The following is a 24,706-nucleotide window of genomic DNA, read 5'->3' on the forward strand; positions in this document are numbered from 1 at the left end:
GGAGACAGGCTTGGAAAGCATCCAAGGGTCTAAAAACTAGTAAGTAGAGCCCCCAATGCAAATGCAAGTGTGCTCTTTCCCTCTGCCTTTACTTTCAGAACTGTGGAAGTCCCATTTTAAAACAGTTGTCAAAGATATTTTGAAGTGTGATCCTGTTTCGGTGGAAACGTTGCCTCAGGCTTTTTATGTTTCACTTCATTTAGTTTGTGATGACTGGAATCTGTATGAGTACTATTCCATTTATCCATCCTAAAAATATTTGAGTGACTGCTGTGTTGCTGCCAGTTGTAGCGGCTGGGTTAAAGAGATTATCGTGGGATTTACCTTTAAGTGGGGAAGACGAACCTACTATGCCGACTGATCTGCATGTTAGTGGTAAGTGCAATGGAGGGAAGGTGAAGCAGGATGAGCGGTTTCAGTGATTGGGATGACATTTGTTAAGTACGGAGCCCAGCATGTAACAGGCGGTGAGTGAAAACTGCTGAACGAATGTGTGCGTGGACAAGTGAGCGGCCCCAGCCCACGGTGGACCCAGGAACGGGAAGATCATGTTCTCGTTTGGGGCTCTTTCTCGGAAGTAAACCAACATTTATTGTGTAGCGGGCACTGGGTCCCGACCATCACCCGACTAAGCATATCCGTTGACCTGGGGTCCGGGCCCGGGGCACGTGTTTGTCCATTCCCGCCAGACCCACCTGTCCCTTGGCCAGGACGCGGTCTTGTGCTGCCACCTGCCTCTGATGGGCGCAGAAAGCCAGCGAGCCGGAGCAGAATCCCTCCGCCGAAATGCCTGCTCTCGGTGGGAAGGCGCCCGAGCCCAGGTGGCTGCGCAGGACATACGGAACTACTCGGGCCTGCGCCCCGCCGCCCACTTTCGCTGCCGGGCAGTCAGCTTTTCCCGCTTCGGCCACGAGGACCCTTTCCCCGCCCTCCGGAACTCTGCTGCCAGAGCGCGGTTGCCGGCGGTCCCGCGGGCGGCCGGAAGCGGAAGTGCTCGCCGGCGGCGCCCGGGTGGCGTCCAGGTGGCGGCGGTGGCGGCGGTGGCGGCGCTGCCAGAGGGGGCGAGCCATGGAGCACGTGACGGAGGGCTCCTGGGAGTCGCTGCCGATTCGGCTGCACCCGCTGGTGCTGGGTTCGCTGTGGGAGCTGGGCTTCCCGTACATGACGCCGGTGCAGGTACCCGGCGCTGCCGGGCGGCGAAGGGTGCGCCGGGGCGGGGGGGGGGGTGTCAGGCGGGGCAGGGAGGCTCCGAGCCTGGGACTTCTGCCGCGTCTTCAGGCTGCCCACCCTGGTTAATGACCCCGGCGGGTGGGGGGCCCTGACCTCCGCGACCCCTCCGCCTGGGAGTCGTGGCGCCCAAGTGCCCGCTGCATCCCGGCTCTGCCCCTCTAGCTGTGAGATCTCGGGCAGGTGACTTAACCTCTCTGTGCTGTTTTCTTCATACGTGTCTCGTAGGATTGCTGTGAGACTTACATAAGACAGTGTTGGACACATTATGGGAGCTCAGTAAATATTACCTGCCGTTGTTACTATGTGGGCCAAGTGAAGGGTTCTGGCCCAATTTATTCATTTACTCAAAAGATATTTGTTGACATACGGTGTATCAGGTTTTCTAGGCTCTGGGGATTTTGCAGTGTTGGTCCCCAGGCATGGACCTTATTTTCTAATCAGGGGAGGGAGAAAGGAGTAGAAGAATACGGTAATTTCAGTCGGCGATAAGTGTCACTAAGGAACTAAAACACAACGATGTGACAGTGACAGTAAGGTCCAGGACAGGAGGTTAAGGTGGTGTGTTAGGGAAGGCCCCTCATTGAGCTGATACGGGAATGATTGAGGAGCTGGCTGTGAGGTGATTGGGGCAGGATATGCCAGCAGAGAGAAATGCCAGTGCAAATGTCCTGGGGCTAGAGGTGACCTGGGAGGAATAGAAAAAAGGCCTTTGGCGGGAGCATCAGGCGTAGTGTAAGAGATGAGCAAAGTAGGGTCCACATTGTGCAGGGTCTCGGAGGGGTTTGTATTCTATTTAAATGCAGTGGGAAGCCATCTTAATGGGAAACTATGTATGAAGGGAAGGGAGGTGACTGCTGTGTGGAGAATGGACTTCAACGGTCAGGGGGCCAGTGTCAAGTGAGGAGAGGTGGCAACTTGGAGTAGAGAGGTAGCAGTAGATGCTGAGAAGTGAAGTTCAAGAGAGGATTTGGGTTGTTGGGGGGCCAGATATAGGGGTTACCAAAGAGAGGAATCTAGAGGGAGTCTGAGGTTTTTGTCTTTAGCAGCTGGGTGGGTGGCCGTACTGTTTACTGAGATGGGGAAGGGAGGGAGAGGTAACACGTTTCCAAGGGAAATTCAAGAGTTACTGAGTTGAGATGTCCATGAGATCCTCAGGAAAGATGAGGAGGAAGCTGGAGATGAAAGTTGGGAGTGCCGGGAACCCTGCCTTGGGACTGTAGTGCGGGGAGACCCAGTCCCTGCCATCAGTGTTGGTAATCAGGGGCTGTGCCATCCACTGTGGGAGTCAGTAGACACATGAGGCTCTTGAACACTTGAAATATGGTGAGTCCAAATTAAGATGTTCTCCAACTGTAAAAGGTACAATGGATTTTGAAGACTTAGTATAAAAAAAAGGAATGGAACATATCATTAATTTTTTAAAAATTCATTACATGTTGAAGTGACAATAGTTTGGATCTCCTGGGTTAAATAAAACACATTAGTAAAATTCATTTTATGTCTTTACTTTTAATGTGGCTACTGGAAAACTTAAAACCATGTATGTGGGTCACATCATGTTTCTTTTGGACAACAGAGTCTAGAGCAGAGTTTCTCCGTCTCGGCACTCTTGATATTTTGGACTGGCAAATTGTCTGTGGTGGGGAACTGTCCTGGGCATTGTCAGCTGTTTAACAGCATCCCTCGCCTCTACGTGCTACGTGCTAGTAGCACACCCTCCCCCCTGTGGGTTCTGACAACCAGAAACATCTCTAGGCATTGCTGCGTGTATCTTGAGGGCATAGGAATCATCCAGGTTGAGAACCACTTGCATAGAGGTTGCTAGAAAAGTGCTATCTGTGCTGTGATGGGTGAGCCCAGGCTCTGAGGACCAGGAGTGGGGTCCTGAAGGGGATGACCTCAAAGCTGAGACCTGAGTCTGCTTTTCACAAGACCTGGAGGTCCCCTGCAGTGTTTAAAATGAGAGGGTTTATTGGAATCATTGTTTTTTGATATGAGAGCTGGAAGGGACCCTAAAACTCAGTGTCTTCAAATACTTCCTGGTCCAGAGAGGAAAAGGAGGTGAGGCAGGGCTAGTGTTCAGGACTCCCGAATCCCAGCTCAGCTGACTGTCCCCTCCACACCGTGTAGAAACCGCTACTATGTTGCCTCGGAGCCCATCCTCCTGGGGTGCCTTGTGGTGACTGTAGTCAGAGTCTCCGTTGTGGTGGGGTCCATTGTGACCCCGGCCACCCACTGTGTTCCTAGGGCCTTGGGCCACCTCCATGGGGCCTGGCATTCTCTAACCTGGGCTTTGCATCTCTTTCTCTAGTCTGCAACCATCCCTCTGTTCATGAGAAACAAAGATGTCGCTGCAGAGGCGGTGAGTACCTCATGGAAACGCAGCTTGCCCCCCTGTTTTCCCTCCAGAATGATCTGAGGAAAAGCAAACCAAATTTGCTCCGTCTTGGCAGGTCACAGGTAGTGGCAAAACACTCGCTTTTGTCATCCCCATCCTGGAAATTCTTCTGAGAAGGGAAGAGAAGTTGAAAAAGAATCAGGTGAGGATAGCTGAGTGGCCTGTTTTCACTTAGTCGTTGTGGAGTTCACAATTCACAGAAGCTGGTCAAAAGATTGAAAAGAAAATCTATCCTCCTTACTTGTAAATACTATATTTCTGAATTTGCCTGCTTGTTAAAATTTATTTGTGGCTCCCCAGATCAGTACTTACTGTGTTTTCTCTCATTCACGGATTTGTGCAGAGAAGCAAAGAATCGGAGTCACGTGCTGGGCACGTTCCCAGCTGAGTCTGAACAGGGCAACACTCTGCCTTCTCGTTTTAGCTCTCAGGCTGTAAAAGGCGTCCTTCTCACAGTCTCTTTACCGCTATGATTTTTGTATTCTTGCTGGTGATTTCAGTGTTTAAAATGGCCTCAAGCGTAGAGCTGAAGCACCGTTTAGTGTTCCTAAGCGCCAGAAGGCTGGGATGGCCCTTTTGGAGAAAACAAGTGTGCGAGATACTCTTCATTCAGGCAAGAGTTACAGTGTGACTGGCAGCAAATTCAGCGTTGATAAATCAACTGTGTATTATTCAAGGTGTCTTGAAACAGAAGCACACATAAAACCAGCTTCTGTATTGATTGATTCATTGATAAAACATGACCCGAGGCTCGCCGGAACCTTACCCTGCATTTACCCCAGAGGCAGCGTTTCAGTGTTTTCGAAACCCGTGTTTGTCAGTAATGAGAACTGGCTGTGATCCAGCGCAGTCACTGAAAAGCACTGGGACTGGAGTTGAAGAAGCCCAGAAGTGCTTGGCTCTCTGAGGTGCTTGGTCCTGGTGTGTGGGTTCAGCTCTGCGGGCCCACTGTGCTCATTATTTCCTTTCCCCGCCCATGGGCAGGTTGGGGCGATCATCATCACACCCACTCGGGAGCTGGCTATTCAAATAGATGAAGTCCTGGCGCATTTCACGAAGCCCTTCCCACAGTTCAGGTGAGTTGGATGCAGTGTCCCTGTTAGCCACGGGCTGTTACTTTGCCTGACCTGCTGAAGACCTGTTTCTTGTTTTAGCCAGATTCTCTGGATTGGGGGCAGGAATCCTGAAGAAGATGTTGCAAGGTTTAAGGAACAAGGGTAAGTTTGCTTGCTTCTGCTCCTTTCCTTGCTTGTTTTTGGCACAGAATCCAAGAGGAAGTGATACCTGGTCTAGGCCTAACGGGGAGCATTCCCTTCGGCAACCCGCTCTCCCCAAAAAGTTGTATTCTCTAGGCCACCCTCCCATTTTGCCTGCTGGCTCCTTCCCATAAGGTCCTTTCCTTATGGGCATTTCCCCTTGCAGAGGAGAAGGGAGTCGGGGTGGCCCCCCTTCTCTCCCCAGGCTGACTCTATGGGACTTAGGGCCCTTGCTTTTCTCACTCGGGGTCTCTAAGTGGTCTCATCTCACTCCTGGTGGTCCCCGACCTCACCCCAAGTCCCAGACCTGCAGGTAGCTGCTCATCTGCCTGGCATCTCCTGGGCATTTCCTGGCTGTTTGCAAACATGTCTGGAATGGGTGCTTTTTATCCCCAAAGGTGCATGTCATTTGGAGTTTCCCAGTCATCTGTCTACCCCTGTGCTTCTCCTGAAGTCTGGGAGTTGGTCTTGATGCCTCACTGTCCCTTCTACCCCGCCCCCGTTAACCATCACCGAATCATTCACATTTTCTCTCCAGAGCACACGTCTCTAGCCCTTTGATTTTCTCCCTCGCCCCCTCTCCCACTCTGATCTAGACCACCCCGTCTCTCCTGGGCTCCTGCAATAGCGTTCTCTCCTATATGTTTCTACTCTTCTTATAATCCACTGCCCACAGAGCAACCCATGTGGCCTTTTCAGAATGCCAGCCTGATCATGTCACGCATTGAAAACTCTTTATTGGCTTCTACTGGCCTTTAGGAAGGATCCTGATGTTCGTACAGGGCTTGCCAGGCCACCATTCTCCACTGCCGCTGCTTTCTCACGCCTCTGCTGCCGCACAGACCCAGCTTTCCTCTAGAGCACTGCATGGGCTAGGCTTCTTGTGTTCCCAGGCAGGCCCAGCAGTCAGGGTGCTGTCTGTCCTGCGGCATTGCATCTTCAGAGCCTCACATGGTGCTGAGCACACACAGGTGTTTAATAAACAGATGGGTATTTGAATACCTTTGGATTTTTTTCAGCCCCACCATGAATAAGGTTTATTATGAGCAGTGATAAGTTTTGTGCCCAATTTGTTAGAGAATCTTAATAAAGAGAACTGCTTCTATTGAGCATTTGCCCAGCTATTCTGTGAGATGCTTTTCAGCAGGGGTCACAAAGTCAAGTTCTGCAGGGGTCAGAGGTGTGAAAGGGCAGGGTTGGGGATGGGATGGGTAGGAACTGCCCAGTATGTGGCCAAATACCTTATCTCTAGCTGATAGTTGCCTTGTGGGATTCGGGGCTCAGTATTGCCAGATACTGAATTTTTAAAAAAGAATATGGAATTCCAGATTTTTATGTGTTAGCTCCAGACTTTTTTTAACCATTGGCATGTAATTCACGTTAAAAAAAACAAAAACAAAAACAGAAAACAACTTCTTAGGAAGCCTGGCTGGTTCAGTCAGTGGAGCATGCAACTCTTGATCTTGGGATTGTGGGTTTGAACCCCACGGTGGGTGTAGAGCTTACTTGAAAATAAATTTTAAGGGGCACCTAGGTGGTTCAGTTGGTTAAGTGTCTACCTTCGGCTCAGGTCCAGCTCATGATCCCAGAGTCCTGGGATCGAACCCCGCATTGGGCTCCCTGCTCAGTGGGGAGTCTTGCTTTTCCCTCTGCTGCTTCCGTTGCTTCTTCTCTCTCTCTCTCTGCTCTCTGCCAAATAGATAGATAAATAAATAAAATCTTAAAAAAAAAAATCCTTCTAAAAGAAATTGAAAAACCCCCAAAAACAAAAGAACTTCTTGCAGGTCAGCCCGTGTATAGGGGCCGTATTTGGCCTTTTGTCCGTGGCTGTGATCTTTAACATAAAATTCTCTCTAAATCTGTTAACATTCTCATTTTATAGATGAGTTACCTGGGGCCTAAAGTGGTTGAATAACTTGTTCTAGGTCAGGGGTCAGCAAACCTTTTCTGTAAAGGAACAGATGGTAAATATCTTAGGTTTGTGGACCACATGGTTTGTCACAGGTATTCAGCTCCACTGTTGGGGTGTGAAAGCCACCACAGACAATGCATGAACGGATGGGCATGGTTGTGTGCAGGCCAGATGTGGCCAGCAGTCCAGCATGTGCCAACCCCGCCCTGACTCTTGGCCCGGAACCCGTCTGCCTCCCTCATGGCCCTCACTTTTCTGCCTTGAGCCTTGTCTCCTCACTCATGGCTGTATTTCCCTTTACTGGAACTTAGATGACTTTTGGGGCGGGGTGGGGGGGGCGGTTTACAAAACTTGGTATTTGGAATCACAGATATTCCCGAGATCCAGAGAGTGTGGTAAATGTTGACTGTATTTTCAAAGTGGGAACATCGTTGTGGCCACTCCAGGCCGCCTGGAGGACATGTTTCGGAGGAAGGCGGAGGGCTTGGATCTGGCCAACTGTGTGAGGTCCCTTGACGTCCTGGTGTTAGACGAAGCAGACAGACTTCTGGACATGGGGTTTGAGGCAAGGTACTGGACTGTGGGCTTCATTGGCTTTGGGTGATACTGGCAAAAAGGAGAGCAAAGTGGAATTCCTTTACCACTTCATGACTGCTTTTCTTGGCCTCCTTTGAATTTCAAATCATTAGGTTGTTTGAACCTTCAAATTCTAGCACACAATTTAAGTTCCAGTTCTGCTTCTTAAGATGCATTTTCCTTCATGATTTCTTTGAAAGTTTGTGTGTGTGTGTTTTGAATAACTTTATTGGGATATAATTCATATATAGTTTAGCTACTTAAAATGTATAGTTCATTGGTTTTTAGTCCCAAAGTTTTTTGTCTTCATTCTCTTTTAATTGCCCCACATGATAAAAGTATAATTATGTGTTCATATTGGAGAAAACTTGGAAAAACGAGAGTATAAAGACGAAATAAAAATAAATAAATAAAAATTGCTCATAATCTCATCCCCTGGTTAACGTCACTGTAAATACTGTGATGGCTTTTTTCCTAATCTTTTAAATATCTATTTAGTATCATAAAGTGGTATTTGTTGATTACGCTGATAAATGAGGGGTTAAGTTTGAGCCCTCTTTTTTAGCATAAACACCATCCTGGAGTTTTTGCCAAAGCAGAGGAGAACAGGCCTTTTCTCTGCCACTCAGACGCAGGAAGTGGAGAGCCTGGTGCGAGCAGGCCTCCGGAACCCTGTCCGGATTTCGGTGAAGGAGAAAGGTGTAGCGGCCAGCAGCACTCAGAAAACTCCTTCCCGCCTGGAGAACTACTACATGGTGCGCACTGATCTCCTTGCTGATTCCTGCGGGTCGGTCATAATGCTGACTGGGGTCTGCTGGACAGCGTGGTGTTGAAATCCAGCAGGCTCACCTGAGTTGGGGGGCCTTCCTCATTGCTGGCGTTTCTGGGCTGGGCTGGTGAAGTCAGGAGGCCGGCCTTTCCCGGGCAGAGGGAGGGGTCCGTAGGTAGTGTGTATGGCTGAGCGGGTGCCAGAGCAGGGCTGCCCAGGACAGAAAGCCCAGGTACACATCTTGGCTTTGTCCCTTACTAATTGAACTGGATGCACTTACCTGTGCAAAGGGGGCTCCAGTACTACCCACTTCATAGGTTGTGGTGAGGATTGATTGATGAATACAGATTAATACAGATTAGGCCCGTGCTTAGTACGTAGTAAGTACTAATAAATGTTAGTTTTGGACACCCACCATGGCTCTTAATTGCTTTCTGCTCTTTTGTATTCATTTCAGTGATTGCATTTAGAGAGATCTGAGTGTGTGAGAAGAAATTCCAAATTGAGAATTTGGTTTTGGTAAAAATAGGGACGTGCATACAGATGGGTTTAGATGTCTCCCATTTAGGGGCCTGAACGGAGCACTTGATTATATTAAGAGAGACTGGAGTCTCTCCGTGGAGGTGTTTCAAATTTTGTACATTCTCTTCTGGAAACCTGGTTTCATCTTAGAGCAGTGATTTCTGAACATGGAGATGTAACAGAATCTCCTGGGGCCTCCTAAATAATATGGATTCTTGGGTCCAATCCTAGACCTACTGAATTTGTATGCTGTGCCCAAGAATCTGCATTTAAAAAAAAAATCTACCCTGGAGGGACACCTGGCTGGCTCAGTCTGGAGAGTGTGCAACTCTTGATCTTGGGCTCATGAGTTCAAGCCCCATGTTGGGTGTAGAACTTACTTAAAAAAAAAAATCTACCCTGGATATAGCTGGTGTGGTCCCTGTCCGTATACTGGGATTTGGGGACGATTGCATTAGGTGACTGTGCGTCTCTCCGTTACATGACTCTGTGACTTGTATGTGTCAGCAGCACATACTGATACCCATTCTGAGCTAGGTAGACCAATTAGCATGTGTTCTATCCGTGGAGGAAATCAGATTCCTTAACATTTAAGGCTGAAACTGGAAACAGCTACAGAGATTATTATTGTCAGTAAGGTTTTTTTTTTTTTAAATTGGTTTTCCTTTTTACTTTGCAGGTATGTAAGGCAGATGAGAAATTTAACCAGCTGGTACATTTTCTTCGAAATCGTAAGCAGGAAAAACACCTGATCTTCTTCAGGTAATCCTTCTGGATGTTGTGGTAGGAGAATCTGGGGTTCAGCCACATCCAGAATGTACAGATGCATGTAGCCCTAAGGTTTGGAATTGTCTCAGGAATGTGTTTGGCTGCAAGTAACTGAAAACCCAACTTTTGTGGTTTAAGCGGGAGGAGTTATTTTTCTCCTGTAGAAAGAAGGCCAGAGGTTAGGCAGGTCCTGACATTGGGTTATGTCTCCCCAGTGTCCAGGTCAGTATTTCTGCGACTTTCTTGGCCTTTTGTTCATGTCTGTCCCTTCCTTGGTTTGAAGATGGCCACTGTCATGCCCGCTGTTTTCAGTCTGCACTGAAAACAGAAAGGAGGAAAGGCAGGGGGAGGGGAAGGGCACTCTTCACATCAGAAGAGCAGAAAGCTTTCTCAGAAGCCCCGCTTCCCCAGCTGACTCAGGCTTTCATTTCAGGGGCCAAAGGTGAGTCACTGGGCAGCCGCTCCTCTCCAGAGAGGCAGAGGAAATGCGTGTGCTGCTGTCCCAGCCTCTGCCGTAGAGGGAGGCAAGGGAGGAAGTGGCTGGGCATGGCCTTGAAGCAGCCAGCCCCGTGGCTGCCACGGTGGGGTTTTGTCCTGATGTCAGAACTCCAGGAGGGTTTCAGATGTAGAGCTTAGGGTGGATGTTGTCAGTAGCCATTCTCCCAAAGAGGATCGGGTCCTCTCTGTTGCATCTGGTGCTTGCCGCTTCCCTTCCCCAGCAGTAGGGGACCCAGGTGGCCAGCGACTCTGAGCCCGCTGTCCCCTCTCGCAGCACCTGCGCCTGTGTGGAATACTATGGAAAGGCTCTGGAGGCCCTGGTGAAGCGTGTGAAGATCATGTGCATTCATGGGAAGATGAAACACAAGCGCAATAAGATCTTCATGGAGTTCCGCAAACTGCAAAGGTGAGTTAGCTGCCTCGGAGCTATGCTTTGGCAGGTCCCTCTGCATCTCAACCCTCACACGGGCTGTTTTCTCTGCCTAGAACCCTCTCTCTCCTCTGCGTAGTTATCACAGCTGTGTGGCCCCGGGGGGGCCCCGGCCCCGGCCTGACCCCGTCATCCCTAGTTATCATGAGCTTCCCTGCAAGATCGTAAGCTCTATAAGAACAGGGACCTGTGTGTTGTGTTCACTCCCGGGTTCCCCAGTATCTGGCCCAGCGCCTGGCCCAGGGGGTTTTGATACCTACTGGTTGAACGGGTGGAGGGTGCGGATGGGAGCAATTCATTGAAGTCTCATAGGTTGTCGTCTGGTCACTGCACAGTTGGGACCTCGCATCTCTCAGTGGCCGTAATTAATTTTATGTGTGGAAGTAACATTTTTCTGCTTTTCTAAGAGCCTGCTGGCTGTGTTGTTAAAAGCACTCTTCTAGACAGAGTGATAGAATGGATTGTTACACCTCAGGATTAGACTTGCTACAGTTTTTGGCTTATTTTAAAGAGAAGTATGCTCATTTAAAAAAGTCTTTTCTGGTCTCCTCCCTACCTCCTGTTTTTTTTTTTTTTTAAAGATTTATTTATTTGACAGAGAGAAACCTAACAAGAGAGGGAACACAAGCAGGGGGAGTGGGAGAGGGAGAAGCAGGCTTCCCGCCGGGCAGGGAACCTGATGCGGGGCTCGATCCCAGGACCCCGGGATCATGACCTGAGCTGAAGGCAGACGCTTAACAACTGAGCCACCCAGGCGCCCCTACCTCCTGTTTTTGTTGGGAATTTGTGAAGTCCTAGATATCCTTAGGAGGAAAAACAAGTCAAAATGTGATTCCTAACTGCTTGCTTCTGTGAGAGGTTTGGAACCTGTGCATTACTGTCGTCCTCCTCCTGAGGGCTGGGAAAGACTGGTGGTGATGACATTGGTGGCCCCCTTGCTCAGAACGATGTTTTCTCATTTTCTAGTGGAATTTTAGTGTGCACGGACGTCATGGCCCGAGGAATAGACATTCCTGAAGTAAACTGGGTTTTGCAGTACGACCCTCCCAGCAGCGCAAGGTACGGAGTGACGGAATGTGACCCTCTTTGTCAGGAATCTGGCCCCATGAACTCTGAGGAAGATATGCATAACGATGTTCATCAAAACATTACTTTAAATAGCAAAAATGGATGAACAGGTGAACTGTCAATTGGTGTGTGGAAATAGTGATGCCATAGTATGCAATTTGTTATTTTCACGGGTTTTCTTTTTTTAAACAATGGCTTAGTTTTTTTAAATATTTATATGACAGAGAGAGAGAGGGAGACAGATAGCGAGAGCACAAGCAGGGGGAGCGGCAGGCTCCCCCCTGATCCCAGGACCCCGGGATCATGACCTGAGCCGAAGGCAGATGGTTAATCGACAGCCACCCAGGCGCCCCTCCACATGCTTTTTAAAGCTCTTGCACAAGTGCATCTGATAGATGCTTAAAGGAAAGTAATACATGACGCCGTATATGAACGTCTTACTCTCCCGTAGCAAACATATATTCCTCATAAATGCTTCCAAACATAGGAAAATGTGGGGGAATAGACTTCCTGGCGATAACGATCATTACAGGCCACTTTTCTTTTCTATACTTTTTCTATGCTTTTGTCTCCCAGTTTTCTACTAGGACTGTGTTACCTGTGTCATCAAATAGGCATACATGTTAAGAGTTTTCTAGTTCACATTAAGTGTCTTGCAGAATCCTACCTGGTTTGCAGTCCATATTTAACTGCCAGCTCTTGTGTTGTGACCCTAGTGAGGGGTAGGGTTGGGCTGAGCCGTGGAGTCTGGCGGCCCTAGGCCCCCGCTCCGCCCACTCTCACATGGTGATCGTGGTCCCGTCCTCCATTCACAGTGCCTTTGTGCATCGCTGTGGCCGTACAGCCCGCATTGGCCGTGGTGGCAGCGCGCTCGTGTTCCTCCTTCCCATGGAAGAGTCCTATATCAATTTCCTTGAAATTAACCAAAAAGTAAGTGGTCTCCTTTTTTCATATAGCATGCCCAGTGACAGGATACTTGGTAGGTTCTTTTCCAGCAAGCGGTCCGGAACTCAGAGGAGGGGTTGCACACTCTCAGGGGCCAGGTGGTGATGTAAGGGCAGGAGCTAGCTGGCCTCATGGCTGTGGGGAGGCACGAGCTCCATTCAGGGTGGCAGCCACTGCTCAGCTCCAGCTGGTGTCCGTATACTTGGGAACCCAGACCTGCTGTTGGATACTTTCCAACCAGAAATGAGGATTGTTAGTAAATTTTAAACTTTTCTTTAAAAAAATGTCAGGCCAAGTAAAATACTTGGGAATTTGGGCTTCAGTCAGTGTCTCTGATTGAAGATTACAGTGGATTGTTTTGCCTTTGGTTTTGCACTGGCTCTGATGGGGTTTTGGAGGTGAGGGGATCCCGGACAGAGGAGGTGAGCATGTGGTCGGTGTGCAGTGCCCCCTGCAGGAGATGAAACTCCAGAAAAACACAGGAGACCTCCTTCCAAAGCTCAAGTCCATGGCCCTGGCCGACAGAGCTGTGTTTGAAAAGGGCATGAAAGCCTTTGTGTCCTACGTCCAGGCTTATGCGAAGCACGAATGCAACCTCATATTCAGATTAAAGGGTAAGGTGCGCTTCACGTGATTGTCTCCTTAAACACCTACGGCCTTACAAGTAGTGCAGGTGTGAAACTGCTTTGTCTTATAAAAATGTTAGGCGTATGTCAGGGTTAGTATTTTCTGAGAATATTTAAAAGAAGTCTTCCTAGGGTTTGTGTAGACAGAACAGACTCACTGCTGACTATCCCTTTTTGGTAAAAATGTAATTATTTTAATTCTAATTAAAATGAACCCATTAGATCATTTGGTTAGCCAGTAGCCATCTTCCTTGGGTTGGTGCTCATGGTTCTATTTTGGGTGTGCTAACTCTGCCCTTTTGGTTGAATCAGATCTTGATTTTGCTCGTCTCGCTCGAGGGTTTGCCCTGCTAAGGATGCCGAAGATGCCAGAGCTGAGGGGAAGGCATTTTCCAGATTTCACGCCTGCGGATGTTAACACAGACACCATCCCATTTAAAGATAAAGTTAGAGAGAAGCAGAGGCAGAAACTCCTGGAGCAACAAAGAAAAGAGAAGAGAGAAAATGAAGGCAGAAAAAAATTCATAAAAAATAAAGCTTGGTCAAAGCAGAAGGCCAAAAAGGAGAAGAAGAAAAAAATGAATGAAAAAAGGAAGAGAGAAGAGGTACCATTTTTCTTTATTACTTGAACACTCAGCTGAGAATTCTGAATGAGTTTTATCAAAATAGTGTCTAGTAGTGGGGAGCGCGTGGGGCTCTTGTATTTCTGTATTCTGTTGGGCCTCGGGTGGGAGCATGACGGGTTTGTGGAAGCTGATCTGAGAGTGTGTTGTTGCCGTGAGAACAGGTCCCTGAGAAATTCGGTGGTTTGTTGCTCTCTGCACTTAGGGTTGTGATATTGAAGACGAGGACATGGAGGAACTTCTCAACGACACGAGGCTCTTGAAAAAGTTTAAGAAAGGCAAAATTACTGAAGAAGAATTTGAGAAGGGGTTGTTTTCAAGTGGCAAGAGAACAGTCCCGACAGCAGATCTGGGGATCCCTGATTCGGAAGAGGACTGCTGACCTTGGCCCCAGGGCACACACAAGTGCAGGGATCATGGCGAGCGGCCCCGCACAGCGCCACGTGCTTTCATTGTGCGCCATACTGCAGCCGGCACCCAAGCGAGCCATGTTCACACTGGGGACGGGGTCGGGAGGGGGCCTACACTTCACACTCATGACTGTTTTATGAAAACCACACCAGCCTTTAAGGCCAACGGAAGAGTGTAAGACTGAGTGTAAATAACAGAGGTCAGTATTTATTTTGATGGGTCACATCTTAATTAAAGCTCATTTTTCTGTGGCTATTTTATACTTATTTTCTAACATAAAGATACTGAGGTATACTTGATTTTTGGCTTTTTAAGTTTCCTTAGTGTTTTCAGGCACCTGACCTTCGTTGGTGTCCCTACCCCTGGACTTGAGTTCTCTCTCCGAGGAACTGCACAGAACACCTGCGTGGGGCAGCTGCTATTGCTGGGGTTTTCTTCTCTTCGAAGAATCGTCCCCACCACAGTTTTGGCGGGGGAAGGAAGCAAGTCATATTCTAGGGGAAAAAATTATGCTTTGTGTCGAATAAACTATTTCCTTCCAATTGAGTGTCTTGAGTATGTGAATGTGGCTGCAGTGTCTTCGCCAAGATGGCCAATACCTTTGGGCCTCGGGTAGCGCTCAATACTCATACAACACCATATCAAAATCTTTCATGTAATTTATTTGAAAAGATGGCTGAATTTTTCCCCAAGTACAATTTTTAAAAAGCTCTTCAGGGATCAAACACGTTTAAAGGAAATTCACATCTTCCACAGATGCAGACTTTCAAGTTTACAGATGTTCTGGAGGGTCTTCATACGTGCTGAGCCACGGAGGCTACTCCTCCTAAATGTTGTTTCTACCCTCCTTGGGTTTTCTGGGTGGTTTCCGGTCCCGTCTGTCCCAATCCCGAGGGGAGGGCAGCCCCAGGCTCTTGGTCACCACTGGATGCCTGATGTGATTTCAACCCGGGTTTCCAGCCTCTCATAAGGCACCGTTTGTAACGTGTCCTGGGCGCCTGTTGGTTCCTGCAGGGGCGCCTGGCTGCAGGTAGGAATGCCTCTCTTGCAGGCCTGCATCTCTTTAATCGATGCTTTTGGCAAATCAGTCTGGAGTGCAGGGAAGGGAGGTGAGGTGGACTTGGGCATGTCTTTCATTGGTTAAGTAGCCAATAATTAACTTGTATTTCTGGAAACTGGAAAGTGTCTAGAAACCATAGACGCAACTCAGGTTGGGTTTTAGGGAAACCATGAACACATTTTAGATGGGGCTGAAATGGATCAAGTTTCCAAGTCTTAAGGCTTTAGGTCCTTCGTCCCTAAGTCTTCATTAAAAAAAAAAAAAATTAGTTTTTAGGGGCGTCTGGCTGGCTCAGTCAGTGGAGCATGGGACTCTTGATCTCAGGGTTGTGAGTTCGAGCCCCACATTGTGGGTAGAGATTACTTAAAAATAGAAGCTTTAAAGAAAAAAAAAATTTAGTGTGGCCTGGCTCACGGAGGGGTCAAGAGGCTACTCACCCTGCCCAAGTGCATCAGCTGTGCGCCCGCAGGAAGGGATCCAGCGGCTACAGATACAGCTTGATGAGCTCGTCGCTGACTGCTGAGGGTGTCAACACCCCCAGGTCTGTAAACAGCAGTGTTATTAAGGAAGGGGAGGTGTAGTCGACCCATGGGTGCTCCTCTTTGAGATCCTGTTTGGTCTGCATAGTCTTCAGAGTATCTGCCTTATACTGAGGAGACAGGAAGCACGTGTTGGTTTTCCCCACACACCCCGGGCTCAGAAGTGGTGTGGGCTTGGCCTGAGCAATCAGCGTGCTACTAGCTACTACCTGCAAGTGTTCCCTGCATGGGGGAAGCCAGCCGGGCAGTGCGCTGGTGAGGAGGGCGGAGGGCGGAGGGCAGCGCGGCGGAGCCAGAGGATGGCGGCCTACCGGCCAACGGCCTCACTTGAATGAAAAACCCAAACTGTGTCTCCCCTCACTGGTGTGCTGGATTCACAGCTCTAAACCTCTCGAGATAACAATTTCGAGTCTTTACAGAGAGCTTACTATGTGCCTGGCACGTGCCAAGCTTTTCTCCTGGATCATCTCAGAACTGTCATGACGCTCAGAATGCACTTTCATCTCATTTTACAGGCGACTGAAGTTCAGAGCGTAAAATGAGAGCATCTGCCCCAGGCCACATGGTTAGTAAGCGGTGGGGATGGGGGCTGAGCCCAGAGAGTTGACTCCAAAGCTGGGACTGAACCATCAGCTTTCCCTGCGTCCTCGCAGCCCCCTCTCACGCCTAAGAGAGACCGAGAGATTGAAGTTCTGGGGACAAATGGGACTCTCCGAGTCTTGAGCTCAGCCAACAATTGATCTTTGTGTCCCAAGTGTTGGAGAAACTAGTGACGGGAGGGGAGTAACTTACTGAAATATTCTTACACGGCTTCTTCCCAAAGGTTTCAGTTTAGACTCAAATACCCCTTCAAATATGTAAAAAAACTCTTGCCTTAAACTTATCTGGGACATCCTGCTGGTTTAGTGGGAAGAGTCGTACAAACTTGAAACTTTCTGCAACGACATAAAAAGGCTTGTTCTGGGCTTTGGCGCACACAGCCATCTGGTTGGTTCCAATCTGGAGAGTCAGAGAAAAAGTAGAAGGATGAGATCTCATAGCATATTCGAAAGTGTGTGAATGAACATAATATAGGTTAAGTCTGGCTTTGGAATTAGAATCTTTTAAAAAAGATGACAGAATAGACTTTTCTCTAAAGATACACAAATGGCCAATATACACATGCTCAAAAGATGCTCAAGATCCTTGTCATTTGGCAAACACAGTCAAAACCACAATGAGATACTACTTCACAGACCAGCATGGCTATAATAAAAAAAGCCAAACTAACAAGTGTTGGCAAGGATGTAGAGATACTGGAATGCTTGTACAGTGTTAAGGAGAACGGAAAAGGGTGCAGCTACTATGGAAAAGTCTGGTGGGTCCTCAGAATTATCAAGTGACCCAGAAATTCCACTCAGGAACGTACCCACGGGAACTGCAAACAGGAACTCAAATAGATAACTCTGCACCCATGTTTGTAGTAGCGTTATTTACAACAGCAGAAACGTAGAAACAACTCAAGTGGACAGGAGTCTGCGGACAAACCAATGTGCTCTCTGCGCACAATGGAATGTGACTCAGCCGTAAAAAGGGACGGTGTGCGGACACCTGCTACAACAAAGATGGGCTTTGAGAACGTCATCGTGCTGCGTGAAATCACGCCCCTGAATTGTACACGTGAACATCGAATGTTATGTATATTTCACCATGCAAAAAACAAGTGATCATGAAATCTTTCCATGTTAAGCAAGGAATAGAGAAATTTTAACACCACACTATACCGATGTCAAATATGCCCGTTAAAAAAAAAAAAACAAAACCAACAATCAAACCCAATTCCAGTTAAAATAGTTTTTGAGAAAAGATAAACTGCATTCTCATGAGTCACACAGATCAAAGAAATGTGACCAAAATTTGGCCACTGCAGTGGCCTCTGGGGACTCGGAGACAATTTGCTGCGACGGTGATGTCCAGAGGCCACGCGGGGCTGGATGAGCGAACCGTAACATCGCCTGCTACCGCCAGGATGTGGGTCAGCGACCCCTCCCTGCCTGGAGCAAGGAGCTGTGGGGAACTGATGTTCTTACCTTGTTGATAATCCCCCCATTTTCAACAACTCCTTCAGCACCAACTATGACAAGATCCACTTTCTCCATGATATAGCTAAAGAAATTTAAAAAAAAAATTATGCTCTTATGAGTAGCAAGCAGCATCACCTGCAAAGATTAATACTCCATTTTCACCACCGAAAGTTCCTCTCATCACTTACTTTCTTCAAAAGAGCACTCAATCCATGAGACCACCCTGGGCACTGTTGGCGGTTTTGCCAGCAGGGGCATGAAAATGCACTGTGATCACAACCCCCTGGTAAATGTGCCCTCCACACGGCCGCCCAGCACATGTGTGTGTACAGGTGTAGTGACTGACGTGAGAATTTCGTGACCCAGTATTTATCCTCACTATGTGTGGTACACTCTATTTTCTGATCTACTTCAATACAAAAAACAAAAATTTAAGAACCTGTTGTGATCCGAAGTTGGAAGAAAATGTTACGTAATTCAACAATCTTTCAGCTAGGGTGAAGGCCAATTTACCTCTGAAAATGGGCAATTAAGTAGAATTATTCCAAATGCTTTCTTTTGAACGCATTCCTAATTTCCTTAATCATCTGCCTTAATAAGTGTTTTGTTTTTTTTTTCCCGAGGGACTTTTAGTCCTGTTTTCTTTTGTGAGGTACACTGACAATTCACAGAACGTGTGTCCTCAGTTTTAGAAGCGAAGTTGCATGGGTAAGTCCAAGAACCCCAGAGTGCCACTGAGGACAGCCCATGCCTTCCGCTGAGGAGGGAGCACTGATTACGTGTGCTGACCCTAACCCGGCTTTGGCACCTTGCTCTTACAATGTGCCGTAAGGGACTCTGGGTGGCTCTGCTTGTCTGCCTTCGGCTCTCAGGTCATGATTCCAGGGTCCTGGGATCGAGTCCCACATCGAGCACCTTGCTCAGCGGGGAGCCTGCTTCTCCCTCTGCCTGCTGCTCCCCCTGCTTGTGCTCTCTCTCTCCCTGACAAATAAATAAAATCTTTAAAAAAAAGACAAAATGCACCGTAGACTACATAAATGACTCCCATTCTCTGCAACACCCTACAGCTCGTCTCCTGCATATACCATCAAGACCTTTTCACGAGCTTGCTGGTTTAATGCAGCCATCAATTTGGAGGCAGAACATTACCCAGGGGAGTTTTATGAATGGGATTCCAACCTTCAATCCGGAAACCTCGCTCCAAGCCAAGCCTGGGAGTGGGTGACCACAAGTAACGGTGCTCAGGGAAGATGGAAGCTTACCCAACAGCAGCATCCAGGACCACGGTGACAGGGACGTTGAGGTGGTAGAGAGCTCTGGCCATTTTCTTACTGGAAAATGACATTTTGAGAATGTTAGAGAAAGTCCAAGAAAGTCCCGTAGTGGCATATGATGAGTCATTTAATTTGGACAATGGTAAATCACATTAGCTTGAAACTCAGTTCATACTCAGGGATTAAGGGGCGCGTCCCAAGACTCTGGACTAAGGAAATAAGAATCTGGGTTCTTTAGAAGAAAATATGTGTTTCAGGAAAATTATATTCTTGGGGACTCTGGATAGGAGATGCAAATTCAGCAAAAGAGGAGACAGTTTTTTTCTTTCATTCTCTTCTGGATGGAGATGTGAATTATCTACTCCTTGATAAACATCTTTCCATTGACATATCTATTGCTGTTCCTCTGACTTAACTCCTAAAGAAACACCCTAGATCCTGTACGGTGGCCTACTGCCACTTCACAGAAACTTTTCTTCGGGGGCAGGAAAAGGCACAAAGGCAAGGCTGAGTAACTGGCCAGGCGGGGGGCATGTTCTGGGGCTTCCTACCCCGGGCCTAATCCTTTGTTTGCTCTTTAAAATGACTGCTGGGCCCAGAACCGAATGGAATGATACTTGCCCCGATAAGTCAGGCTGTGACTCTGTGACGTACACACTGAAACGCTTCTTGGCCACCACTGCCGCCTCTAAAACTCTCAGGACCACTCTGGAGTAGGCGTGAGTCAGTATTCTCTGTGGACCAAGAAAGCGCCGTCAAAAGGGCAAGGCTCACAGCGATCATGCGCACCGTGTGCCACGCTGGCGCCTGTTCTTGGTACCCCGGGCTTCTCGCTACGCTGTCTCGCAAGTCGGCTGGGATCAGAAGCGAGATCCTTGATGGCCCATCTGTTGTGGGTCACCTCTTCCCACAGCCAATGTGGGAGGGGAATCTCCACGTGGTGTTGCTCGCAAGACGCAAAAGCCTATCTCAAGGCTCCGTCCGGTCCCTTCGGGCTGGCTCTCCTAGTTCTAAGACATGGTGCGCACACTCAGGCCCACGGCACAAGGCAGGCTGCGGAAAGAAATGCAGCAGCTCGGGTGGGGCCAGCAGCAAACAGGAGAGACTGAGCTCCAGCTGTTGTCACACGGTCCCACTGTTGCCAGATGATCTCATTTTTCTCTTGAAAATCCAAGATAGAAGTGTTGGCTAACTAATTTTTTTAAATTTGGAAACACCATTTGGGGGTAAACACAACCCATCTGCAGGCCAGATCCAATGGGTAGACACTCACTTCAGCTCTGTTCTAATGAACAGACTACGCGGATCTGTATAATGCAAAATGGATGTGGACAGAGCGCCCTACTGGGCCTCGCCTGGAAGCTTGTCAGCGATGCAGATTCTCAGCTGCCCCAAGACCTGCTGAGTCAGAATCAGCACTGAATAAGATCCCAAGTGGTTCGTCTACAGTTTCCAGCGTGGGCAGCTCTGCTCTGAACTCAGCCTAAAGTCAGCACTGCTGCACGTGGGCATTAACACACTCACATCCACCAGAGCACGTGAAACCTGCAGAATGCTGAGCGCGGGAGTCTGGTGGAAGGAGAAGGCCTCAGCGAGAGGCGGTCACAACCTTGCCTCCATGTGGCCCAAAGCGACTCTGTGCACAACTGGCTTTTGTACAAGTTCCGCTCACATCTATTGCGTCACTTCGTGAAGAGCACACTTCAAAGGTTGGGAAGGGGATAATAACACAGAGGACAAGACTGCAGAGTCAAAACGCAAGCAAACACTGTTGTGGTCCGTGGAGGCTTGGATGGCGGAAGAGGGACGCCATGGGAGAGGCACCATAAAAGTTTTACTGCCCCTTTGCTGGGGGACTGGCTTAACTTGCAGCTCCCATCCTCACTTCACCTAGAAACCCTTGGCAGTTCTGCATCTATGAAATAGCACTGGAAATGAAATTAAAGACAACATCCCAGCCGGGCACTGACCTTCACCGGGAAGACAGTCAGGGTGAACCAGTGCCAACAGCTGGTGTGTTGATTTCATTTCGATTTAGTACGTACCCAACAATGAAAACACTTCTTTGGTAAAGACATCTTATTAAACCATGAACCATCCATGCTGTCCCAGTGGTTTTTTTCTCTTCCTGTTTATTTTATTTAAAGTTTATTTATTGTTTTTAAGTAATCTCTACACCCAACGTGGGGCTCAAACTCACGACCCAGAGATCAAGATTCGCACTCCCTTCTGACCGAGCCAGCCAGGTGCCCTTCTCAGCCGGTTTAATGTGACAGCCTCTGTAATAACGTCTACACATGTGTATAGTGCTTACTATGTGCCAGGCCTAGTACAGAGTCTTTAGATCATCTCAATACCTCTTCCCACAAAAACCTGATGAGGTAGGTGCTGTTCTTACCTTTACTTAACAGATGAGAAAACTGCAGCAGAGAGGTTAAGTAACTTGTCCAAGGTCACACAGCGAGTAAGTGGCAGAGGAGGGATTTCACCCCAGGAGTCTAAGTCCAAAGTCCCTGCTCCCAATTACCACACGTGAGAAAATCTACTCACCGCCCCATCTTTGATGAAAGTATGGCACAGATCTGCAATTTTATTTCTCGATTGGGATGTTCTCCTGAGAAAAAGTTCTCCCCGCTCAATCATGATCTTTTTACATTTAGAGTACTCCTAGGAAGAAAAGAGCAAAATGAGGGGTAAAGCTGACATCCAGGTAAAGCTGAGAATACCTGCAGCCCAACCCAGAAGGAGAAAGTAACCCAAGGAGGGCAGGGCTTACAGAGTATTCCAGGGAAGTCAGGCTGATGAAGCGCAGGAAGAGCTTCCCGCCGGAGGACACGGCCACGGAGGAGTCCACGTCACACAGAGTTTCTATGGCACAGGTGAGATTCGCTCGCAGGCCCTGGATCGTCCCCCCTGAATGGATCACATGAGGAATGCGATGTTCAGGTTAGTATCACAGCCCCTTGGTGGGTCTGTGATTCATACATTTATGCAACCAGTGTTTACTGGATGCATCCTGTATGCCAGAGGCACATCAGTGAGCAGACAGGGTCCCTGCTCTGATGGGACTCCCCTTCTAGTGGAAGCAGCAGACAATAAACAAGCACACAAAGAAATACACAAATTACAGACTGAATGAGGACAGAAAACAGCAGAATGATGAGAAACGTGGGGCTACTTTAGACAGAGCTAACAGGGATGGCCTCTGGAGTGGAGGCCATTTAAACTGAGATCTGAGTAAGAAAGGATCCAGCCACGTAAAGATCCAGTGGGACCTGAGATGGGAACAAACTTGACATGACAGAGAGAGGCCACCAGGGCTGAAGCACAGTTTAGTGAGGGACGGCATGGAAGGAAATTAAGCAGAAGTGGCAGATGAGGTCAGAGAGGCGGTGTAGGCAAGACTTAGGTGTTTGGGTGTTATTGTAGGTACAATGGGAAGACAATGAAGGTTGTCTTAGAGACCGATGTCTTTAGGCCAGCCCTTCGGATCAAAGAAGGTGTTATTATTACTATTATTTTTATTGTTATTTTGCTTATAAAAGACGTATGCTCAACCAAGAAACTTACATTTACGATGCCTGAATGAGTAGGCGATCACAATGAATGACGCTAATACTAGAATTCTGGAACACTCTGTAGCAACTGCACATAATCTGACACAAGACAGAAGCTCAATAAACACTTACAAAGCTGAACTATTGCTATAATTTAAGCTTCATGGTTAGCTTGATATGTAACATGGTCACTCTTGATTCAAAGTGTATCTCACTTATGAAAGGGGACCCATTTAATGATAACTGGTGGGCTCTTTCCAAGTTAAAATGAAGACTGAAATGAAGGAGAAGCTGAACTTGGAGCTGCATTACCTTAAGTAGGCCCTCACACAGTCTCACTTTCTACACTTCTTTTTTTTAAGATTTTATTTATTTATTTGACAGCAAGAGAGAGAGAGCATGCACATGTGTACAAGTAGGGGGGAGGGGCAGAGGGAGAGGGAGAAGCAAACTCCCTACTGAGCAGGAACCCGATGCGGGACTCGATCCTAGGACCCTGGGATCATGACCTGAGCCAAAGGCAGACGCTTCACTGACTGAGCCACCCAGGCGCCCCAACTTTCTACACTTCTGACAGTTACTAGAGGAGTGTTCAAATATGACCCTCTTCACCTTGATCTCTCTTCAAGAACTCCAGCAAAGTCCGGATGGCAGCTACTGCTGAGGCCATGTCAGGATTTTCTTTCATCTGAGACTTAAAGTATTCAATTAACTCTGGGGAGGGAGAAAAAAGTGATTCATCAAATTCATTTAGCAGGATGTAAGGCCAGAGAGTTTTCAATGACTGCTGACCTTAAGAAACAAATTAATTTTATTTATTTTTATTTATTTGAGAGATTTTATTTATTTGAGAGACAGCGATAGAGAGGGCGTGCACACACACATACACACACGGAAGGGGGAGCAGAGGGAGAAGCAGACCCCTGCTGAGTGGGGAGCCCAATGTGGGGCTTGATCCCAGGACCCTGAGACTATGACCTGAGCCAAATGCAGATGCTTAACAGATTGAGCCACCCAGGCACCCCAGAAGCAAACTAATTTTAAACATACTTTCTTTTCAGGGTGTTTGGCCTCAGGGGCATTATAATAAATGTTGATGGGACTAGGGATGACACCACTTTAGCATTTATCAGCTGTCTTTCTCATTTTTGAAAAACTATCTGTGCACAAAAGACATAAAATTTAAGCACCACCACATGATAGTCGAAGGTCATCCTCCCTCTTATCCTTGACTACAAGTCTTGGGAGAATCCCAGAGTCAATCACTTTAATCAATTTTCCCTCCACCTGCCCAGACAGTCTGTGCCAATTCAAGCCTGTTCACCTACTTACATACGTACATGTATATGCAGAGGTCCATCCCTCTCTTATTTTTTTTTTAAATATTTTATTTATCTATTTGACAGAGAGAGACACAACGAGAGAGGGAACACAAGCAGGGGGAGCGGGAGAGGGAGAAGCAGGCTTCCCGCTGAGCAGGGAGCCCGACGCGGGGCTCGATCCCAGGACCCTGGGATCACGACCAGAGCCGAAGGCAGACGCTTAACGACTGAGCCACCCGCCCCTCTTTTTTTTTTTTTTAATGAGAAGTATCATATATGTTAGTTTGCCCTTGTGTTTCACTTAATAAAACACCCTGATAACCATACTAGATGAGCACATCAAATACGTCTTTTTTTAAAAAAAAATTCTAGTACCAGATCCAGTAAGGCGGGGAATCTTACTCATACTTCACATGAGGGAATCACGACTACCGAGATCTGCGCACCTCGTCTAAATCTCCCTTTTTTGGAGGAGGGCGCTGTAAAGCGCTGGGACAGGAAGGTCTGGGGATACTCTCAGGACCCATTCCCCGGATACAGGGACCGCGAGAGGGATCGAGTCGCCACTAGAAGCAGCACATCCAGTCCAGCAGCCGAAACTTGGAAAGTGACTTCTCGCCGAGCCCAGCCTGGGCGTGCCAGATGGAGGGACCCCCGTGCGGCTCCGTTTTAGGCCCGGCAGGCCCGTCCGTCCCGACTTACCATTGCTGTCCATTGTGTTCTCCGGATCGCGCAGCCAAAGGGGACCGGGACAGCCCGCGCTGCCTGGACGGATCCCACGACCAAGGGGTTCGCGGCCACAGAGACTGACAGCACGCAGCGCGGCTCCACACTCCACTTCCGGCGCCTTGGGGGCGGG

General features: G+C 48.2%; 2 protein-coding genes across 6 annotated transcripts; one reads left to right on the top strand and one right to left on the bottom strand.

Annotated features, from left to right (window-relative positions):
- The first annotated feature begins 998 nt into the window (after positions 1-998).
- DDX55 (DEAD-box helicase 55) lies at positions 999-14,574 on the top strand. 3 transcript variants are annotated; one of them, XM_025889721.2, is made up of 14 exons: positions 999-1,176; positions 3,542-3,592; positions 3,684-3,770; positions 4,613-4,704; positions 4,783-4,845; positions 7,217-7,366; positions 7,938-8,127; positions 9,343-9,425; positions 10,204-10,335; positions 11,326-11,418; positions 12,243-12,357; positions 12,818-12,986; positions 13,311-13,603; positions 13,827-14,574. In XM_025889721.2, exons 1-14 carry the CDS (start codon positions 1,069-1,071, stop codon positions 14,001-14,003), a joined length of 1,803 nt encoding a protein of 600 aa, XP_025745506.1. In that variant the 5' UTR covers positions 999-1,068; the 3' UTR covers positions 14,004-14,574. The 3 variants fall into 3 exon arrangements, with proteins under 3 accessions (XP_025745506.1, XP_073737367.1, XP_073737368.1); XM_073881266.1 differs by lacking the exon at positions 999-1,176 and adding an exon at positions 1,250-2,553; XM_073881267.1 differs by lacking the exons at positions 999-1,176; positions 3,542-3,592 and having other exon boundaries at positions 3,683-3,770; positions 7,243-7,366.
- A 99-nt stretch (positions 14,575-14,673) lies between these two features.
- On the bottom strand, positions 14,674-24,706 carry EIF2B1 (eukaryotic translation initiation factor 2B subunit alpha). Of its 3 annotated transcripts, none has more exons than XM_073881270.1 (10): positions 24,550-24,706; positions 23,138-23,239; positions 21,745-21,881; positions 21,519-21,635; positions 19,590-19,702; positions 18,957-19,025; positions 17,701-17,776; positions 16,505-16,630; positions 15,530-15,741; positions 14,674-15,121 (listed from the first exon to the last, which is right to left on the bottom strand). In XM_073881270.1, the coding sequence occupies exons 1-9, from the start codon at positions 24,560-24,562 to the stop codon at positions 15,577-15,579; spliced, it is 918 nt and encodes a 305-aa protein (XP_073737371.1). In that variant the 5' UTR covers positions 24,563-24,706; the 3' UTR covers positions 14,674-15,121; positions 15,530-15,576. The 3 variants fall into 3 exon arrangements, with proteins under 3 accessions (XP_073737371.1, XP_025745601.1, XP_073737372.1); XM_025889816.2 differs by having other exon boundaries at positions 14,674-15,336; XM_073881271.1 differs by having other exon boundaries at positions 14,674-15,336; positions 18,957-19,021; positions 19,586-19,702.

The sequence above is a fragment of the Callorhinus ursinus genome, unplaced genomic scaffold (assembly GCF_003265705.2).
Source record: "Callorhinus ursinus isolate GAN/ISIS: 27379988/994484 unplaced genomic scaffold, GSC_fseal_2.0 scaffold41, whole genome shotgun sequence".
Lineage (NCBI taxonomy): Eukaryota > Metazoa > Chordata > Mammalia > Carnivora > Otariidae > Callorhinus > Callorhinus ursinus.

Bases quoted from the DNA above. Each gene is read 5' to 3' on its own strand.
- DDX55 (XM_025889721.2), top strand. From the start codon at position 1,069: ATGGAGCACGTGACGGAGGGCTCCTGGGAGTCGCTGCCGATTCGGCTG. The intron at 3,593-3,683 runs GTGAGTACCTCA...CCGTCTTGGCAG, and splicing joins AAGATGTCGCTGCAGAGGCG to GTCACAGGTAGTGGCAAAAC. The intron at 12,358-12,817 runs GTAAGTGGTCTC...GTCGGTGTGCAG, and splicing joins TCCTTGAAATTAACCAAAAA to TGCCCCCTGCAGGAGATGAA.
- EIF2B1 (XM_073881270.1), bottom strand. The intron at 21,882-23,137 runs GTGAAGAGGGTC...TGATCCATTCAG, and splicing joins GTTCTTGAAGAGAGATCAAG to GGGGGACGATCCAGGGCCTG. The intron at 16,631-17,700 runs GTAAGAACATCA...CTGACTCTCCAG, and splicing joins ATGGGGGGATTATCAACAAG to ATTGGAACCAACCAGATGGC.